The 14,317-nt window shown below is 26.2% G+C and overlaps 2 protein-coding genes across 3 annotated transcripts; one reads left to right on the top strand and one right to left on the bottom strand.

The window, feature by feature from the left end:
• The first annotated feature begins 10 nt into the window (after positions 1 to 10).
• LOC112686967 (cyclin-dependent-like kinase 5) lies at positions 11 to 1,653 on the top strand. The gene is made up of 7 exons (XM_025559463.1): positions 11 to 181; positions 257 to 345; positions 401 to 594; positions 677 to 764; positions 864 to 1,035; positions 1,102 to 1,271; positions 1,340 to 1,653. Exons 1-7 carry the CDS (start codon positions 145 to 147, stop codon positions 1,472 to 1,474), a joined length of 885 nt encoding a protein of 294 aa, XP_025415248.1. The 5' UTR covers positions 11 to 144; the 3' UTR covers positions 1,475 to 1,653.
• A 1,448-nt stretch (positions 1,654 to 3,101) lies between these two features.
• Positions 3,102 to 8,426, bottom strand: LOC112687043 (N-acetyltransferase ESCO2). Of its 2 annotated transcripts, XM_025559571.1 has the most exons (11): positions 8,083 to 8,425; positions 6,027 to 6,504; positions 5,127 to 5,343; positions 4,937 to 5,012; positions 4,586 to 4,851; positions 4,286 to 4,457; positions 4,061 to 4,210; positions 3,803 to 3,998; positions 3,580 to 3,747; positions 3,310 to 3,518; positions 3,102 to 3,246 (listed from the first exon to the last, which is right to left on the bottom strand). In XM_025559571.1, exons 1-11 carry the CDS (start codon positions 8,100 to 8,102, stop codon positions 3,117 to 3,119), a joined length of 2,082 nt encoding a protein of 693 aa, XP_025415356.1. In that variant the 5' UTR covers positions 8,103 to 8,425; the 3' UTR covers positions 3,102 to 3,116. The 2 variants fall into 2 exon arrangements, with proteins under 2 accessions (XP_025415356.1, XP_025415355.1); XM_025559570.1 differs by having other exon boundaries at positions 4,937 to 5,343; positions 8,083 to 8,426.
• Between the last annotated feature and the right edge of the window lie 5,891 nt (positions 8,427 to 14,317).

Raw genomic sequence — 14,317 nt, 5'->3', positions numbered from 1 at the left:
CTTTGATAAACCGCTATCTTTAGTTTAGTAATATTTACAATAATATTTTGATAATCGAATACATTTTAGTTTAAATAAACCATTTTTAACTTTTTTTTTTGTATACGTTTTGAAATTTTGAAATAAACGTTCTTTCTAGGAAAAATGCAAAAATACGAAAAACTTGATAAAATCGGAGAGGGTAAGCTTTTCCTGAACTGCTACCGTTTAGCAACATGGAGTTTGTAACGATAATATTTTTAATGGTCATTAACAGGAACTTACGGTACGGTCTTTAAAGCCAAAAATCGGGAAACCCTTGAGATTGTTGCTTTGAAACGCGTAAGACTTGATGATGATGATGAGGTACTTATGTTTATTTATTATGTCTCAACAGTTTTTAAGCTGTATACTTTTCTAGGGAGTTCCTTCATCAGCTCTACGCGAAATCTGTTTACTGAAAGAGTTGAAACATAAAAATATTGTACGCCTTTATGATGTACTTCATAGTGATAAAAAATTGGTACTTGTTTTTGAACACTGTGATCAAGACTTAAAAAAATATTTTGACAGTTTAAATGGAGAAATAGATCCAAATGTTGTGAAATCATTCATGTACTTAGCTATTATCACAACTGTTTTTTTTTTTTTTAGTATTGGATTAATTTAATTTTTGATTAACTATTAATGACTCTAGGTATCAACTATTGCGGGGATTAGCCTTTTGCCATTGCCATAATGTTTTACATCGGGATCTTAAACCTCAAAATCTTCTCATAAATAAGGTTAGATATTACATTTAAGATGTTTATAATTTTATTTTATATTTATATATTATTATAAATCCATCATGTTTATAACAAATTATTATTAATATGATATAGAATGGAGAATTAAAACTAGCTGATTTTGGTCTTGCTAGAGCATTTGGTATACCGGTAAAATGTTATTCAGCAGAAGTAGTTACTTTATGGTACAGACCTCCTGATGTCTTATTTGGTGCAAAACTTTATACAACATCTATTGACATGTGGTCTGCTGGGTGTATATTTGCTGGTATATTTGTTTACAAATCTATATATTTTTTTTTCCACTAAGATTAATTTAATTTCCATTATTTAGAACTAGCTAATGCCGGACGACCATTGTTTCCTGGTTCAGATGTCGATGATCAACTAAAAAGAATTTTCAAACTATTGGGAACACCTACTGATGAAACATGGCCAAATATGACAGCTCTGCCAGATTATAAACCAATTCCAATGTATCAACCTAATATGACACTAGTACAAGTTAGTCATCAACTTAATATGACAATTTACATGAGTACTATCATTTTTAATTTACTTTATAAATCTAGGTGGTGCCCAAATCAACAACCAAAATGCGAGATTTGTTACAAAGACTCCTTGTATGCAATCCTTCCCATAGAATATCAGCTGAGCAAGCAATGAGCCACATATACTTTGCAGACATTAATTTGTTACCTAAATAGTTAAATGATCTAATAGTTATTATGTTATATAATCATTCTTTTATTTTGAAATTCAGAATTCTACTGTATATGAAACAAACATTATTGAACATATGTGCAATTTAGCAATTAAAATTAATCTAAAATAAAGTAAGCCCTCCCACCAAATTTTATTTTAAGAGCTTAATTTTTATATTTAATTACATTTTTATTCCTATTCTATTAAGTTAATTATACATTTAATTAGACTAAATAAATATATTTTTATCAATTTATTTATATAAAAGAAATCATATTATTAAGTTTATAATTTTTAGTTAATTTTTGAAACTATACTTAGCTTAATTCTTATTTTATTATTAATCTTGCATACTTTACTCTTGCATGTGTTCCATTTCTAGTATGTATTATAACTTTTGAATCTCAATTGTACAATAGTAAAATTTAACCAATTGACCATCAAAAATAACTAATTGTGTGAATAATTTTAACTATAAATATGTCTTAATGTACTTAATTCATAGTTGCTATTATATTAAATTAAGTAGGCAACTTTTTATTTTTAATAGAAAAATATATGATTAAAATAATTGTTTTTATTAACCAAATAAAATATTACTCAATTTGTTATAAAATACCATTGATTAAGTATACAATATATATATATATATATATATATATATATATATATATATTGTATACTTAATCAATGAAAATACTGTGTAAGAAGGTTGAAAATATTAAAATTGTATAAAAAAAATAAAATAAAAATTCTTCAGTCATAATATGTTACACAATTACTTTTAACTATACAAATATAAAGTTAAATGTTATAACACCTTTGTTTAATATTTAAAAAACAGTATTTTATTAACAATGGTTGGAGTAGACAACATAATACCAAATTTCATACTACAAATAAATGGACTATGTGAAATTTTTATTGTCATAATGAATTTTAGAAAATTAAAAAGATAGAAATGTTATCTTAAAATTAAATAATATCTTCTCCAACTTAAATACCTAAAATAAAAACTAATATAATAGAACAAGATCTTTTATTTCAAAAAAACATATATTATTAAATACAAAATATGTTAACATTATGTAAATATTATCTATAGTTAAACATATATTTTATAAATAACTGAATTTTAATATAATACAAATTGACAAATCTAAAATTATCATAGTTCAATTAAATCAATTTCAACTAGAAGAAACCTAGAATAAACTCATTGAATTTTGTATTATTCATAAAAATGCATGATTTAACCACTAAAAATATTTCATATGTACATAAAATTAATGAACAATAAATGGTTAATTCGATTGTATATAAATATTCGTATTAATCTATTTTTTTTTTTTAATCCAGAACAAAGTATTAAAATAGGATTCTGATTAAGTTATGATTCAATTATTTATACTTTCAGTTAAAAAATCAAATGAATGTCAGAAAAGAAAATATAAGTATTTTGATTCAGTAAGTTTCTAAGTGTTCACTTTAGTTAGATCAAACATAAATATTTAGCAAAAGTCTTATTTTAAATTACAACTATTATTTTTGATCTAATCTAGACTATATAGCAAAAAAAAAAAAAAAAAATACATACTTGTATGAAAATAAATAAATTATTATTATGAAAACTAAAACTATTAATTACCATCCAGTATAAACCAAATAGTCATTTTTTTTTGTGTACTTTTTAATAAATTGTTTGCCTGCACGTGTAGGTACAGTAAATGCTATTTCATCAAGAGTGAGTACATGTCCATATGCATAATTTTTACTAAAATAATAGTAATATATAATAACTATGATTTAATAAGAAATTTTAATAAAAATATCTTACCGGAAAGAGTCAAGTAATCTTGTTGCAATTCCATTTCCACGACTATCCCACTTTGTCCATATACGGTTGACACCTACCTTAACAGGATATGATTCCTCAGAAATAATAACCATGTCTTCAGTCTCCGTTTCTAAATTACGATAAGCCAAGGATATTAACTCCACAACTAGACATCCAATCACTTGTTTTTCTTTTATATACAAATAAACCTAAAATTAATAAATTTATATTTTTTAATAGCAAGTTAATATTGTTATCACAAAAACCTACCTTTTTAGTAGAGGGTAAAATTGAAGTTTGTGTGTTAAAGCCAAGTTCTTGATCAACAAATGACATAACTTCTATTGCTTTAGAACATATAACTTTAGGATCTGAACTAGATATCACAATAATGCGTTCAAATAAATCTTGATAAACTACTTTCTCATTTTTAAAGCTCTACATATATTAAGTTTAAGTTAGAAAATGAAAAAATTTAATTAAACCAACATACATTATACTTAAAAATTTCTTTAGCTAAATGGTATTTGTCATGTTCTGCTTCATCTTCTGGTTCACCTCTAGAATAATAAAGACCACATTGCTTGCACAAAAAACCACCAAACTTTTTTTGTCCTGCATCAATTTGGTATTGAGCAGTATCCATAAACCTTTTAACTTTTCGCTCCGTAGATTTTTTAGTAAAATTACTAGTAAAAAAATAAAATTACTAATATTTATAATGGTAATTAAATTATTGTATTATAATTACGGAATAAGATGACTAGGTGAAGGTGAAGGTGTTGGGTTAGTGAAAATTGAAAATAACTTTGATTGCGATTCATTAGGAACGTTTGAAGCATTTGAAGGGTTTACTGATTTATCAATGACCATATTATTGGATTCAACTGTATTTGACGAACTAAAAACAAATATTAATTAATTAATTAATTTTGTATATCCATTCTATTTTAATGTAAAATCTCATACAACTTACTTTTTAGGATGAGTGGCTGGTGATGAATTAGCTGAACAACATTGGTTTTCAGCAAAGTTTTCATCAAAATCATAAGCATCTTTAATTAGATCAGGCATTTGAGATCTTAAAACATGATTATGGTTTTGTACATCAATCTTCATACGTTTCGATGCCATTGGCGTATATGACTCTATATTTAGATAAAATATTTTTGAAAATAATTAAATTTTAATTTAAATATAAGCACAAAAAAAGCTATAGTATAGGCATTAATTATTTAGTAAACAGAATATTGATTACAATTTTTAAATAATTTACCATTATCTTCATTTTCTCTCTTTACAGACATTGATGTCAAACCAGGATATCGTATAGCAGTTGAAGGACTATCATCATCTTCATTATCATCTAATAGCTCAATTAATTCTTTAATTTCTTTTCCAATATGTTTAATGACATCATCTTCAAGTATTTCTGTTGTATTAAAATCTTGTTCATCAGTTTTAAACTCTGTTTTTAAGTTGTCGCTCATTATATTTTTGTCAACCCAATTCACAACTTTAAAATTAAAATTATTTTCTTTCCTGAAAGAGAAAAAATATTTAATACCAAAAAAAATATATAAAGTAAAGAGTTATAACTTATTAATATCAAAATAAATAAGCTTACTTATTTATAGAATCAATTTGCATAACTTTAGATTTGAAAAATTTTCTGTTATCAGGTATTTCGATCTTTATACGTTCTGGTTTTTTTTGTTTAATGTATTCGGTCCAATCATTTTTTTTTAAAGATGGTTTTGAAAAATTAAAATTGTTATCATTTACATTATTTTCGATTGAATTATCATTTTTTTTACTTATTTCAGTTGTTTCAAACAATTTTTTAGCAGTTGATTTCTTTTTATGAGGTAATAAAGTACCAGGGAACAAATTTGTTACAGTTTTCTGTTCTTGACTAGTTGACCTCGATCTTTTCTTACTCGTTGATTTGCCATCTTTAAATAGTTTAGCTTTTACCTTTGGATTAAAATTTAAGCGAGTAAATCTTTTTACACGAAGATCTTCTAATGATAACTGAATAAACAAGTAAAATAATGAAAATTAATTAAAATATAAAATAATACATTAATCTTAATAATTTTAAATAAACAATTTTGGAAGGTATAATTTTAGAATAATTAATTTTTTAAAATAATAGATTATAATAATAAAAATAAATTAATCAAATAAATCAAATAAAAATTGCATTGATTATGAATAATCATGTAATGATCAAATATTTATTTTCAAATCAACTTTTAAATGTATCTGAAAATATAATTATATTAATATTAGGAATATTTTTTTAATAATAAATATAATATTTTTGTATAAGTTTCAATCATAGCAGATTTTAAATGTTATGTTAAGCAAAATATGTCGAAGATTCAAACTATTCAATTAATTTTTTTTTAAAAAAAAAAAAAAAGTATTTCCTTTAGACCAGTTGACTCTAAATTACCAACAGGCCATGTACTTATACATTACAGGTTTATAGGCCAATATTTAAATAGATCTTTATTTTCCATAAATTAATAATATAACATTAAAATATTAAAATTAAAATAAACGATAATAAAAAAATTGTATTAAAATGTTTAATATTTTTGAATAAAATACAATTTTTCTAACATTTTTATAATAGACCTTATTGAAAGTTCAAGAACTGCATGATTAAGGGATTACTTTACTATATTAAGATTATCTAATACGCTTACTTGATTCCCTCCATAAAAAGATGAAGTTTTAACTGCAATCTCAGTCTTATTATTTTTCGTTGAATTAAAATTAAAACTTTTTTTTGAAGGGGTCTTAGCTTCTTTGTTAGTTTCTGATTCAATTGGTGTTGTGTTAAAATGTTTAACTCGTCTAGAGTTAGGAGTTTCTTCAATGACAATTGTAGCAGAACGTACAATTCCATCCTTTGTTTCTGACATAAGTCTTTCAAATTTATCACTCATAGTAGGACTTAATTCAGTGACTGGAGTACAATTCATTTTAAAAGAGTTTTCAGGAGAAGCTAGACCAGGATTATATACTTCAGGAGATGACTGAAGAGGTCTGATGTCAAGACTATCTTCATCCCAATTATCAACTGGAAATAATTCCCGTTTTCGATCATGTAAAAATGGTGAAGGTTCATTTTTATGTAAACGAAGAGACTTGCGAGGAGTTGTATAAAAAGGCATGTCTAACCTGAAACAAAATTTTAATAGGTAGTACTAATTATGAATAAATATGAATTACTCATTATTACCATTATGATTGATTACCACAATAATATTCATCTTTGCTTTACTCAGTATTTGCATGCAAGTAGTTTCTAATAATTAAATATAGATACCTACCTACTCGTAAAATTAATAAATTAAAAATACTTCATTTATTAAAATTATAATAATAATAACAATCAAGTACAACATTTCATGATTCTAATTTGAATTATAAAAATATTAAAAAAAAAAACTAATAATATTTTGAGGGTATTATAAATTATTTACCCATTATTCTGTATAGGTATAATCTTCTTGAGTCACCAATTGTTTTAAGTGAAGTTGCCTACATTTTTTTTTCTGGGTAGGGGAGAGATCTAGTCTTCCAGTATATTGTTAAAAAAAGGTAATTATATTTTAATTTTAAATTATTAAAAAGTTTTGTTTGTGAAAATATATCACCAATAAAAAAAAAAAATGATATTCGAGATATCGTCCTTTATACAAAGTATGTGTAATTTAGAAAAACAATACTGCATTTAGGGAGGTCTAAGCCGCATATGTGCAATTTATGCCAACAGTTTAAAATAGTGCTAGATTATATATTTTTTATTATAATACAATTTTAAAATAAATTCTAAATAAATTATATGTTTAACAAGCCCCAATAAATTATTGGAAATAAGCAAATTCAAAAAGAAAATGACAAATATTTATACTATTAAAAAATATATACAGTAGACACCATAAATCGATAGATATTAGATTACAGGACTGCCAGATAAACAAAAATGCCGGATTAATAGAGTTTCACATAAAAACTAATTTTTAGGTATAGAAAAACTTTATTTTATTAAATCTTATAAATAATACATACATACTTATTTATGACATACATTGAATTCATCTTCTGATTGTTCAGATTTAAAAAAAGTTATCTATTTATTTTTGTTTTTTGTTTTAAATCATGCTTTTAACATTTTAAAATACTCCTGTATTATTGAACGGACCAGATTACCAAGAAACTATTATACTACAAAAAAAATAATTTGCTTATTTTAAACATTTGGAGACAACCAAACATATTACCTAGTCAAAACTAAAATAAAAAATAATATAATACAAATGGAGTAAATATAAATGACAAAACACAATTTAAAATAATTTTAAAGGTAATTGTATACATAGAAAAAATGTTTCATGCATACTAAATTATAAAAAATATCATATTTCATAGGAATTTCATGATAATTTATTAAAAAACATTAAAGAAAAAACCCACGATAAATTAATAAATAATCACTAAAAACGATCAGTTTTAATGAACATCAATATCCAGTAAATAAATCAAATAAAAATGAATTACTGTACACATGAAACTACGTAATGCATATGTATACAGTCAAGATTCTTTACTTTAATGTCTAGATTTAAAACTATTACTCGATTAAACAGATGATTACAATTAGTTCATACGATTCTTAGATAAAAGTTAAACATAAATAAAGTACAAATAAATAGCAACATAGTAATATATTAATAAATAGTAACAAATACTCACGTTGAAACAGATCTCAGCATGTGTAATTGTTATTGGGATAAATAACTCAACTGCGTACGGCAGAATAAGAAAATATGCTTACCGTCAACAGCATTTAAACAACAGAATTTAAATATATCAGAGGTTTAGATAAGTGTTATTAAGAAATCACTAAGTCCACTCTTAAATCATACTCGATCAATTGTCCACATAAGATATTTAAAAAAAAATGAGCAGTAAAAATTTTATAATCGCAATAAAATATAACAACCCGAACGTGAAACATTAGATAGTATATACCTAACCATTGTTTTTTTTTGGAGGGAAACGTCCATCATTTTTCGGAGAAACGACCGTTTGGGAATTCCTATCACCGTTACATTATCACACTTATTTCAAACTAGATTGGTTGATAACATCATTGGTTATATAATATATTACAAAAATTAAATTGCTGAAAACGTTTTACATCACTTCAAACCATAGTACATTCATAATACTACAATAATAATAAAAAAATAATTTGAAAGGCTTCAACCATTTGTGAGGTTGAAATTCGGAAGCTCTTAGTATGGTATGTTCATTAAGCGTAGTATAAGATATAAAAATATATATCATTGGTCCTCAATTATTAGTTCAATATTTACATTACTGAGAATTGGCATTTATTAATATCAAAATTCTTTATTATTTATCAAAATTTGTATTGCTAAAAATTGAATATTTGATGTACAGTATTTTAATTAATTGGATAGCTTAAATTTTTTTTTCTTTTAATTGAAGAATTTAATAAAGTATATGCAAAATATGAATAAAAATTAATTATGAAAACATGCTTAGAAATTACAATAAAATGAATGACAAATTTAGAAGTCGCTCTAAAGTGACCCTCGCAATTTAAAATGGTGGACTAGAATAGGTCTTAAGGTAAGGTTTTTTTATTTTTTATATGGTATCGACAACGGCCCAGGTACTGTTTTACACATTACTTCAGGACCACCACCATCGTTAATTGTTTGAAAAATATATAGTACAAAAAATGACAATCGCTTTGTTTTGCGCCTTACAGGTTAATAGGGGCCTCCTACCTCCCTAGGTTGATCTTCGACTCACATTTTTTCATAACTAAGTGGCTCTGCAGGGCTTGCCGCTTCTTGATCTCCAGTATACACCACATGTACCGCTCCACGGAAAGTGGTTGAACTGGAGCTTCTCCTTTTCACAAAGGACGCATCTTGGTGGTGAGTTACAGTTCCTTGATCGGTGACCACCCTCAACGCAGGTCAAGCAAAATCCACTTAGGTCCTTTTCCTTGTATCCAGCTGCATTGTGACCAAAGCCATGACAGTGGAAACATCGCGCCTTCTGTTCTTTGATGCGTATTCGACACATCACGAAGCCCACTTTCAGCCTCTCCTCCTTTAAAAAATCAAGGACAGCAGCACCAGAGATGGACACCACTGCCCTTTTAGTATCCCTGTAAGATACGACAAGTCTTCTTATTTCAAACTCCTCATTGGAAAATCCCTCTTGAATTAATGATGAAGCCACATCATCGGCTTCATGAATGCAGCTCACATCCAACATCTCCAATATCACCGGTTTGGGTACGCTCCTCACACATGCAGTGCAACCCACTATTTCTTTGACCGTTGCTTGAAGCCTAGCAACTGCGCTGGTGGTTGTTATAACCGTTTTTTTAAGCTTCATTATTTTATACTCCAGCTCGTCGCAGTAGCTGAAAGGACCAAGGTCGTATTTCGCTGCTATTTCCTTCAGTTGTTTTTCCGCATCACTAGTTGATGTTAGAGTAGCGGAGGCCTGGCTGGCCACCCTCACACCATTGCACTAGAATAAGTCTTAAGGTAGGGTTACCATATTATATTTGGCGAAAATCGGTACAAATTTTTTTTTTTTTTCATTTATCTTATTAATAATTACTTTTTATTGATTTTTTGATTATACAATTATAATTATTACAAAAATATATTTATTTATTAATTATTTACTTTTGTGCGGTGGCGTAGTGTGAAACTTGGTAACCATAGATCCTATAAAATACGGAGGCCCTCTTTAATACAGAAATAAATATTATCATATAAATATTAATTATTGTAGTCTATTTGGGAGCTAAAAAAAATCGTTATACAATATATAAATATATATATATTATTTTAATTTATAAAATAATGACAGTGTTATAAACAAGGCCGGATTAAGTATCTATTAGGTTTCGGGGCTGAAATTTTATATGGACCGTTTTGACAAAACATTCTTCACAAAGATGCTCACTACGCTCGCAGAACGATACTTTTTTTTAAACTATTTCACAGATTGTCAATTGCTTTATAAAATTATAAAATTAATAAGTATATACAATATATATCTATAAAACTTTAAATTTTAGTATGATAAAAAAATGTGTATCGGCTTAAAATTTTTTGAGCCCCTTTTACTTGGGTACTCGAGAGGGTCCCGGGGCTGCCACCCCGGCTAAATTCCCCTTAATCTGGCCTTGGTTATAAACCATATAATATATACTTAAAAATTAACTTTTCGAGTCTTCATATAAGCGAATTTGTCAATGACTTCTTCCAAATTTAATTGTTATGTTCGCTTAGTTTTAATGGAAATTAAATGACAAACTAATAACCAGGGCTTATAACTCCTAGCATATTTTTTTTGAGAGGTACCTATGTGAGCTATAAATTTGTTTCAGATAACCAAGAAGTTACATAGGAAATTTTATATTGCATATTTTTGTGTATTTCGGAGTACAAGTGCTTTTTGCTTATTTTTGGATTTTTGCATGATTTTTATCATTGATTTTTTTTAATTTTTTTCTAATAGCCTAAAACACTTTTTTTTTTAAAATAACAAGTTATTATAGTCATATTAATTGTTCATGTTAGTAATTAATTCGTGTTAATTAATTTTTCTTCTTATATCACTTATATAATATCAGAAGAAACTATACGAGTTTAGGCGATACGCGACGTAGCGAGAATGTACGCCCGAAACTTCGTAATCACATCGATAAGGAAGCCATTATAATTGTATATAATTGTAGCTAGTACCGTAGTTTTTTATTTTTATAGTTTCTTGGTATTTGGGTATTCCGATATCATCATTCTCAGATTATTTACAGATTATTTTTCATTAACATTTTGCAATCGTTTCCGATTTTCGTATTGTATGCAAGCTAATTCGTTTTGTGAATTCAGTATCTAATTTTTTTTTTTTTTAATAATAGAAGCTAAAATAATAAAATAATATAATAAATAGAGCGTAGATTTGTATGCATTTGCATATTTATTCTGGTTGATCACATGATATGCTAAGTGAGCACAACATTTGTTTCATAACATAATAATTTAAAAAATGAAATTTTTTTAATGCATATTATTGCATATTTTGACATTTTTCTATTTTAAGGGCTTATTTTACAATGTTAATTGCATATTTCGTATTTTTTTGTTTTTTTTGAAATATATAATATTATAAGAAAAAAATTTTATATTTTTATAGTTTCGTTTAACATCAAAACAAATGAATAGGTATACTTGTAGGTATAAACGATTTTCCCAAGTATGACCTTAGATCAATAATCGGGGAAGTAAAATACGTATTCTAACATAAGAAAATATCGATACGACTATGATTGACCATTGACATTATTTCATTTAGTACTACTCGGTGTCGGTATCAGTATCGCCTGATGAAGACCATTTTGTAATTTGAAAATGTTTACCAAATGTATCGATGGAACGATCGTGGAACGATTAATGTACTCGTTCCTACTCGTTCCATCTATGTAATCGTTACATTGTACCGAATACAGCGATAACGGCCCACCACTATTTCGCTATTTCAGTCCCTTTAAAATATTTACAGCTGTGCGTTCGTATGTGCTCGTGTCGTAATTCGCGTTTTTATTATTTTATTTTTTTCAAATTTCCGAAAGATAAATCTTCGTTATCGAGTCGTCTTCGTAATTATGAGCATGAATTCGGGTAGAATATTTTTTCAACCGATGGTCAAATCATACTGAGCAAATTATGTGGAGTAAAAGTTTCCCACTATAAACGGTATTCAATTACACAAAATATTAAAACTGAAAAACATTTAAAATATGTGAATTTACAACAGGATAAATAACGAAATTTTCAAAATTTATTCACTAATACTACAACACTGAAATATGAAATAAAATTTATTTTCTGCACATATATGCGAAGCACTGGTTTCGGCAAATTATTTTTTATGCATATTTTTTTTATTTTTCGAGCATATTTTAAAATTTTAGTGTATATACTTATGCATATTTAGGGTTTTTTTAGCGCATATTTGATTGGTTTTTAATGCATATAAATCCGCGCTCTAATAATAAACAATAATAATCTATCTATACTATATATAAAATTGTAAGGGTTTTTCTTAGACCGCGCTAACCGAGAAAACTACTGAACCGATTTGGCTGAAATTTTTTTTGGCTGAAACCCGACACTCTGCTGAAGGTTTTAGTACCACTTTTGTCAGTAAAAAAGTTCATGTACCAGAGGTACATAACTCGGAGGTCAATATATTGCACCTACCATCGATGAAGTACCTGTATTATTAGTTAATGAAGATAAAGGTCCCAGAGATATAGTTCTGCACGGTCGGAGTGGACATTTGAGTCGAGTTTCCGAATTTAATAGATATTATGATGCACTGCAATATCCATTGATGTATACTAGAGGCGAAGATGGTTATCACATTAATATTTTACAGAAAAATAACCAAAATATTACATTTATTGTTTATTTTCGGCGCTTGGTATCGTCAAATTAAAAAACATGATGTGATCAATAGATTTATATGAGGATTTAACAGTGGTGCAATTTATTTATTTTTAACTTAACGTATCTACCTAATTAGTAAAACAGATTTTAGACTGTAAATATGTAAAATAATATAATACAAGTAGCAACTAAGGTAGACATTATAATCTAAAATTGTGCCTTTTTATAATTTCCTCTCTCGGTGCCTATGAAATTGCCTACATTTTCCCCTTCAAAAAAATAAATTGCTATATATTTGGCATTATTATAATTATTAACAAATTATAGCTAAAGCAACTGTAGGCTATAGCCGCAGGTCTACAAATTACATTAAGTATTGTATTATTGTTCCAGAAATAGCTACACAATTATGCAATTACAGACTATATTATTTTGACTTGTGTAATAAGAAATTAATTATGACTAAATTTTTTGGAAAATAGAATATACAAAATATCAATCCATAATTATTCGACTATCCAAGATGATTTAATAATTATTGAGCAATTATTAAATAATTTAATTGTCACAGTCTAACTAATAAGTATTATTAATTATATATAAGTTTAACCAGGTTTAAATTAAAGACTGAGTGTTACCCTGTATTATTGGTATTTAAATTAGGATTATCTGTAAGAAAAAAAGCAAAGTATTTTTGAATTAATTGATCAAATTCACATATGTAATTGTAGTCCTGAAATCTCATTTGGACTAGGTTATAATAACCTGTTTTGAACAATTATAAGGCATACTTAGTATTACATAATAATATTTATTTAAATAATATTATAATACTAATGAATATTTTGTTTGAAAATAAGCAGCTTTCACACGATGGTATACTATACATATATTTAAACTTAGTGGCGTCCAAGTTCTTAGAAAATATAATGACTTCATACATCAAGAGTCCACTTCACTATTCACTTAAATTTTTTTCAATGTAACAATTAAATATAAATCAAAGTATCCATATAATGCAATTTCTACATAATACATAATTTTCACATACAAAATAATATTTAATATTATATTATTTAGTAATAAAATATATGAGTAGAAAAATATTGTAATTAATATTATTATATTATGGTAATCTAATCAGTATGGTTATATACAATAATAATGAATTTTGTATTAGCCAATAAATATTTAAATTACAAAATTACATACTCATTTTATTTTCATAATAAAATAAAAAAAAGATTAATTCAATATAATTATAATTAATTCATTTTTAGGTTTAGGTTTAAGGATTTCGAAATCTGGCAACCCTACCTATTACTGTTATCCATTTCGAGGACCGAAAAGATGAAGGAATAACTTCCACCATCATTATTTAAATAATAAATTTATATATTTATATAATAAAAACTGCTTTTCTATACATAATTAATATGAATACATTTGGGGGTGCTTATTTCGAAAATGAA

This window comes from Sipha flava, unplaced genomic scaffold (genome assembly GCF_003268045.1).
Source record: "Sipha flava isolate LNK unplaced genomic scaffold, YSA_version1 32_pilon_pilon, whole genome shotgun sequence".
Lineage (NCBI taxonomy): Eukaryota > Metazoa > Arthropoda > Insecta > Hemiptera > Aphididae > Sipha > Sipha flava.
Note: the sequence above shows the minus strand (reverse complement) of the source record. Positions and strands in the feature narration are given on the sequence as shown.